Consider the following 7,838-nt stretch of genomic DNA (forward strand, 5'->3'; position numbering starts at 1 on the left):
GTGAATTAAAACTCAGTGTTACAAATTACTTCCCTTAAGACAACCATTATACTTTAGCATGTCAGCTTTCCATTTAGTCATACAGAATATTCCCTCTAGATGTATTCAAGGGTTGAGATTTACTGAAGCCAATTCACTACTCTGATTCATCAAGTTCAAGGGCATTTTCAAGTAAAAATGCTTGTATTTTGTTTCTTGTAAGTACGTGGATATGAGCAATACAATTTGATGCCACTGCTTTGATTAATGTTAAGGCACCAGAACTTCTATCCACCATTTCTTTTGCCTCATCAGTGCAAATGTCAACATAGCGAAAATGACAAACAACACTTTAGTATAACTATGAAAATTATAATTGCACAGCCACTCCAAACAGGCCCTGAAGACCCCCATTGGTGTGTAGATCACAGTCTAAGAATGCTACTCTGAGGTATCAAACTGTCAGTTCAGAAATACAATAAACCAAGGAACTATCTCTTGGTCTTCTCACACAAAGGTAGCTGGAAGGCAAATATATTTAACTGCTGTTCCATAAGACCCTGGCTTGCCTAATGACTCACAAGATTATTTCAAGCTTCTTTTACATCTTGCTGCAAAGTTGAAGTAGCAACTCTGAATCAGTGCTGCTTTTCTTCTGGTTTCTATTCTTTCTTTATTTTGACTAATACATTGTCTTTGCCAACAGATATAATTTTAATGCCCACCCAATTTTTATTAATTTATTTTAAATGTTACTAGATAAGGTATAAAGAAATTCATATGTATGCCTATAGAAGTGAGTTCCTGGCAGGTTGATCAAAAGCAAACTTTTGACATTTCTCATAACTATGTAATATCATAATATTTTCTAAACTATGTAATACCAGACTCACAAGACTGCCTTAATGCCCTTAAGTTTCTCAGAAGAAGATATCTGGAAGAGGGTGGGAAAAGTGCAAACTTCAACTGTTTGTGGGAAAAGTGCTGGCCTGCTACAGAGAAAAAGGCAACATCTCTGACAATTCCCAGACTTTGCCAGGAAGAGTCTCCTCCCCTCCGCATTGTCTTTTGAACCAATGCCAAGCCCTCCCCATGACCCCTGTCCTGCCTACATATTGCTGTTATTCACTCCAATGACCATCCCTGAGATCCTCTTATTAAAAAACCCAGTCTTTCCTGACCAGACAAACCATACCATATCCTACCAGAGAGGTAAGTGGGAGCTGTGAGAAGATGAGACCCAGGGAGGGGCTACTGCACATGATACAGGATAATGCATGGGAGGGTCCCTTCCTCGGGCAGCACAGGAGCTCTGAGACTCAGCAAGGCTGTCCTGGGAGGACTCAGGGATGGGGGAGTACACAGATTCACAACTCATTCAGAACTGTAGAAGATGATGGATGTGACCAAGATCACTTTAGTCCTAGGGGACTAGACAAGGGAAAAGACAAGAGGCCGTAGGGTATCTTTGTGTTCTCCCACTGACCAAGCTTCCTTTAGGGACTCCTGACTACCTCCTCAAGTTGCAGACACCATGTTGCCTCCTATGGCCCTGCCCAGCTTATCGTGGATGCTGCTTTCCTGCTTCATGCTCCTGTCTCAGGTTCAAGGTGAGATTGCTCTGCCTCTAGCACAGGGTTTCCTATGAATCTTCAGAGTCAAGAAGAGGAGGAAGGCTCCTGTGTGCCACATGAGGTAATGGTGTAGTGTCTAATGAACCTGCCTGCAGTTCCTGCATCATCACTCCTTCCTTCAGGTTAACTTGCAGTGGGAGGCTCCACGGCGGTCCACTAACAGTGGAATGAGATGACTTCCATTCAGTTAGTGTACTCTAATATAGACTGGTGGGAAAGTGTGGAGGGTCAGTAATGAGATGTGGGGAGGGACAATGATTGGAGGACCCAATGTAGAGACAGCTCAGAGTGAAGAGAGTGTTGAATGGTTGAATAAGGGGAAAGGGTAATAAGAGACTAGATGGTGTCCCATTTACTAGGGCTATTTTGAGATAAAGAACTTCTGAAAACACAAGGGAAGATGAAGAGGTGTCAGGAATGTGGTCTTCCTCCCGAAGGGCAGGCCTAGATATTCCCCAAGGTCATCTCCCACCCCAACCCCCACTCTTCATTTTACCCTCTCCCTCTTCTTCCACCCCAGGTGAAGAACCCCAGAAGGATCTGCCCTCTGCACGGATCCGCTGTCCCAAAGGCTCCAAGGCCTATGGCTCCCACTGCTATGCCTTGTTTTTGTCACCAAAATCCCGGATGGCTGCAGATGTGAGTGGTTAGATGTAGGGTAGGAGGTGACAGGGGAAAATCCATGCAGGTGTCAGGGGGAGGAGGGTCTCCATTCAAGAGAGTTCATTGGGAATGAGGATGAACACGCTTATCTTTCACACAGTCCTCCTCCCACCTACCTTTGTCCTGCTCTCCCCAGCGGTTCTCAAGCTCCCTCTCATTCTCTTCGTCTCCCTCAATGCTGGCCTGCCAGAAGCGGCCCTCTGGAAACCTGGTGTCTGTGCTCAGAGGGGCTGAGGGATCCTTCATGTCCTCCCTGGTGAGGAGCATTAGTAACAGCTACTCATATGTCTGGATTGGGCTCCATGACCCCACACAGGTGCGGGTATATCCTCTCCTCTCTGTTACATCTCAAGGTGCTATTGTTGCTCAGATCCACTCCCTGTCCCCTGCCCCTGCCAGGAAGCACTTCAGGGAGCATGGGGCTCAGATTCTGGGGGACATTTGGGAGAATAGGAAGCCCATGAGGCAGCTGAAGATCTGAATTCTGTGGAGATCCCTAGTCTTTAAATAAAATTAATGGGACTCTTGTAAAATTTTTACATATTTCTCACGTGAATCCTTACAAATAATTTAGCTGAGCTTAAGGGAGTCTGCATCTATTATTCTAAGGGAATTCTCAATTAAGATAGGATCAATTTTTGCCCCCCCCATACAGAATAGACATTATCTTTGAGGTTCACAGGCTAATCACAAATGCTACACCAATTATTGTTCTGCAAGTAACATATTACCTTGAGTGATTCCAAAGGTCTTGTGTTTATTGGCTGGGATTTTCCAATAGCAATGAGGAGTTAAGGAAGAGGTTCCAGTGCAGAGGACTCTAGGGCAGCATCTGGAAGAGCAGACCAAAATCCTTGACGCTGGGGAGGAATCAGGTGTTACAGCTCAGGAGCCATGCAAAGAGAGCTGCAATGGCCATTTTCTTCACCTGGCTGCCTCCTCTTCTTTATAGGGTTCAGAGCCTGATGGAGATGGATGAGAGTGGAGTAGCACTGATGTGATGAATGACTTTACATGGGAAAAAAATCCCTCCACCATCTTAAACCCTGGCCACTGTAGGAGCCTGTCAAGAAGCACAGGTAAGAAACAGAAGAGCTGCCTCTTCCCAGCACTTTCCTCTCCTCATCCCCAATTTCTAGGCCTGACCTTCAGGAAATCCTTTTCAGCTAGGAAATGCAGTGTTGATGTGTCTTCTCCCATCTCCTCTCATCTCTGCTTTCTTTGAGTCTCATTCTCCTGGATTGAGAAACTGGTGAAGATGAGAAAGAAGCTTTAAATCCTAGGCTAAAACCCGGGATGCCTCTTCATTGGGTTCACAAGTTCGCCCAGCCCCATGCCTTTTGTATTCTGTCTCCCTAGGATTTCTGAAGTGGAAAGATTATAACTGTGATGCAAAGTTACCCTATGTCTGCAAGTTCAAGGACTAGGGCAGATGGGAAGTCAGCAGCCTGAGCTTGGTGTGCAGCTCATCATGCACATGAGACCAGTGTGAAGACTCACCCTGGAAGAGAATATTCTCCCCAAACTGCCCTACCTGACCACCTGATCGTGATCCTCCTTCTTTTTCCTTTTTTCTCACCTTCATTTCAGGCTCCTCTCTGTCTTCCATGTCCTGAGATCTCAGAGAATAATAATAATAATGTTACTTTATACTTGTATGCTTTTGTTTCATTCTTATAATAAGAGCCTTTGGAAGAGGAGGGAGAAGTTGGGGGACAAAACACTGAGTCTTGGCTTCTCCCAATTTCACCCAGCCCTAAGGGGAAATTACTATATGAATATGAATGTCCCCATCAGTGTATTTGTGATGAAGGTGTGGGCCCTGCTCAGGCAGGGTTTGTGTCATGAAGAAATGAAGACAGTGCTTCTCCACACACTCACCGCCCACACATTGTCCCTGATGTTGTGACACAATCAGTCCTAGGGAGTCTGACATTACTTAAAAGAGAACTTCTCAAATAATTTTCTGTGAAGGATCTTTTTTTTTTTTTTCATTAATTTGCAATCTGCGTTGCATGGCGACTTTTGTAAAATACAGTAAAAAATGAATTACTTAAACTTCTGGTTACGATGTTGACATAAAGAGCTTTGGAGGCTGCTACTCTTTTCTTTAAAATAAGAAAATCTGAATAAACTTAAAATCAACAACTTTCCTTTGGGCTAATGAGAGAACTGAGGTAGCAGGGCAAGTTGGTACCCCAATATCTGGAAAAGCATCTAAATACGCAGAGTTGTTTACATTTCTGCTTACCTGGAGCAAAAGCCTCTAGAGCTACAAGCTGTTAGGAACACTTAAATGGTGATTTTGAAAAACTGCTGGATGTTGAGTGCAGCTTGGCATTAAGAATGAAAAACTCACGGACATTGCACTCCTAGGAAAGCCCTCACACCTTCATGGATTTTACCTTCAGGAATCCCAACAGGTTCTCTTGGTGGAGTCAAGAATAATTCTCGCATGGCTTTGGCAGGAGGAGGAGAAAAGAAACCATTTCTAAATCAGCCCAGAGCATTCTGAATAACAAAGACCTACTTCCAGGTAAAAAGACCTAATGAGCATTTTATCAGGCCTAAGCACCAGTGCATTGAAGTCCACTCCATCTAGCCTTTCATCTTACCTAACAGAAAGAGAGTTAAGAAACATTTTTGAAAGTCATGACCCTGGGGCATAGACTCACACAAATACTGAGATTTAATCATAAAATTATATGATACTTCCCCTTGCTCAGACACTACCGCATCAATACAGATGCAGTTTAATGACAAGAGATCACAACTGAGGAGCTGCAAGTTACACTATTTAAGAAAGAATTATTAGGAAATGACAAAGGCAATAGGAAACACAAAAACAGGGACACGAGAGAAATTTTAAGCCTCTTGCACCTACAGCTATAGCAAACATTAAACACAAACTAAATCCTAGTGAGATTAATGAAAAGTCTTACACTAAAGGTCTTTCACTTCAGTTATTACTACTCAATACATCAAGTGAAGCTTTCAAGAGAAACTAAAAATTTTGCTGAACAATAAGAAAAAACATGGTCTGAAGAGATAAATCAAACATCAAAACCAGACTCAAATATGGTACAGATTTTGGAACTATTAGGAAACTTAAAATAACTATGATTGATGTGAAAAGGGCCATGATGAAGAAAATGGACCACAGGAAAGAAAAGATGCATAATCTATGCAGAAAAATAGAAACTGTGTAAAAGAATCAAAAGACAATGCTACACATCAAAAGCAATATAATAAAAACAAAGGAATTTTTTTTTTGCAGATGGAGTCTCAGTCTGTCCCCCAGGCTAGAGTGCAGTGTCACAATCTCGGCTCACTACAACCTCCGCCTCCTGAGTTCAAGCAATTTTCCTGCCTCAGCCTCCCGAGTCGCTGGGAGGACAGCCACCAGTCACCACACCTAGCTAATTTTTGTATTTGTAGTAGAGACCAGGTTTCACCAGAGACCAGAGGCCAGGCTGGTCTCGAACTCCTGACTTCCGGTGATTCACCCACCTCAGCCTCCCAACCAGGATGTTTTTGAAGGGCTTATCTGTAGACTGGACCTGGCCAAGTAAAGAATCAGTAAGCTTGAAAATAAGCCAACAGAAACTTCCCAAACTAAAATGCAAAGAGAAAATAGAGTGAATAAGTAGAACAGAATATCCAAGATCTGTGGGATAATTTTTAAACTCTAATATATATATAATTGCAATATAAGAAGAAGAACAAAAGAAGCAAAAGAAACATTTTAAGTAATAATGATCATGCATTTTCCAAAACTAATGACAGACACCAAACCCTGGATCCAAGAAGCTCAGAGAAGAGCAAGTAGAATAAATACCAAAAACCAATCCTAGGCATATTATATTCAATTTTCAGTAAACCAAAGACTAAGAGAAAATCTTGAAAGAATCCAGAGAGTTTGGGGGACAGTTTACCATAGAGGATCAAGGACAAGAATTAGAACAGATTTCTCATCAGAAACCATTAGTGGAATAGACTACTTAACGAATTAGAAGGCATAACAACCGAACTAGAATTGTATAGCCAGCAAAATTATCCTTCAAAAGTGAATGAGAAATAAAAGACTTTCTCTGACAAACAAAAAAGGGAATTTATTTTGAGCAGAACTGCTTTGGAAGAAATATTGAAAGAAGTTTTTTTTGGGGGGAGGGGAAGGGAAATGATATAGGTCTGAAACTCAGATCTACTTAAAGAAGAATGTTAAAGGCATAAAAAAGTTAAATGAAATATTTTGTTTACCTCATTTTTCATCAAGCTAATAGATAACCATTGGCTTCAAGGAAATATAGTAACTGTTTCCTGTGAGTGCAGCACATGAACAAGTGAGATGAATGACAGCAGTGTCATAAAGGATGAGAGGGAGAAATTTGGAGTGTTTTGTTCTAAGTTTCTGTACTACAAGTGAAGCACTATATGTTATTTGACAGTGGACTTCATTAGTTGTAAATGTATATTGCAAACTCTATAGCAACTGCTATAAAAATTTAAAATAAAATACAATTAAGATATAAGAGAGTGAATAAAATAGAATAATAGAAATTGTTCAATTAAAACCAGTGAATGCATATAAAGGAAAGAAAAAAACTGAACAGAGTAAGTGATCTTATAGAAAACAGTTATAAACATGATAAATGCTATTCCAACTATATCAATAATCACTTTAAATCTGGGTGATCTAAATGTGTCAATTGAAAGAAAGAGATTGTCAGAAGAATTTTTTTAAGAAAGACCCTACTGTACGTTGTCTATCATAAAACCACTTGCAACACACATCCTCAGGTATGATCAAAGTAAAGGGATGGAGGAAGATATACCATGCCAACATTAATCAAAAGAAAGCTTGAGTAGTATGTTAACTTCAGACAAATCAGATTTCAGAAACATATATAAATATTATTTGGAATCAAGAGGGGCATTACAAAATGATAAAAGGGGTCAGTTCTCTAAAAGGACCTAACAATGTTTGACATGTATGTACCTAACAAGAGAACAAGATGCATGAGACAATTACTTACACAATTACAAGGAGAACTAGAGAAATCTTTTTTTTTGTACACAGAGACTTCAACACTTTTCTTTTTGTAACTAATAGAACAAGTAAGTAGAAAATTAGGAACAGGGTTGACCTGAATAGCATTATCATTCAACTTGTTCTAATTGACACTTAAAGAATACTGCATCCAACAGCATAATACACATTTTTCTCACAGTCACATGGAGCATTTACCTAAATAGACCACATTCCCAGGCATGAATTACACTTTAACAAATTTAAAAGTATAGAAATCATAGAAAGTATGCTGTCAGATCACAGTGGAATTAAACTGGAAATCAAAAACAGGAACATAGATGAGAGATTCCAAAATACTTGGAGTTAAAACAACACATTTCTAAATAATACATGGAAAAATAGAAGTCACAGAGAAATTTTTAAAAAGTAGTTTTTTAAAAGTATTTAACTATTTAACTAGTTAAATAGTTATTTAAACTATTTCTATTTTTTAAAATAGAAATTTAAAAAAATTTTAAAAAGATGAACTA

General features: G+C 40.1%; 1 protein-coding gene across 1 annotated transcript; it reads left to right on the plus strand.

Moving 5' to 3' along the window:
* Positions 1–1,153: 1,153 nt before the first annotated feature.
* On the plus strand, positions 1,154–3,931 carry LOC105514631 (regenerating islet-derived protein 3-gamma-like). The gene is given in 5 exon segments (XM_011946125.1): positions 1,154–1,589; positions 2,134–2,252; positions 2,455–2,592; positions 3,229–3,355; positions 3,636–3,931. Coding segments are annotated over 5 exon segments (528 nt in total). The 5' UTR covers positions 1,154–1,513; the 3' UTR covers positions 3,704–3,931.
* The last annotated feature ends 3,907 nt before the right edge of the window (positions 3,932–7,838 follow it).

This window comes from Colobus angolensis, unplaced genomic scaffold, assembly GCF_000951035.1.
Source record: "Colobus angolensis palliatus isolate OR3802 unplaced genomic scaffold, Cang.pa_1.0 Scaffold249, whole genome shotgun sequence".
Classification (NCBI taxonomy): domain Eukaryota; kingdom Metazoa; phylum Chordata; class Mammalia; order Primates; family Cercopithecidae; genus Colobus; species Colobus angolensis.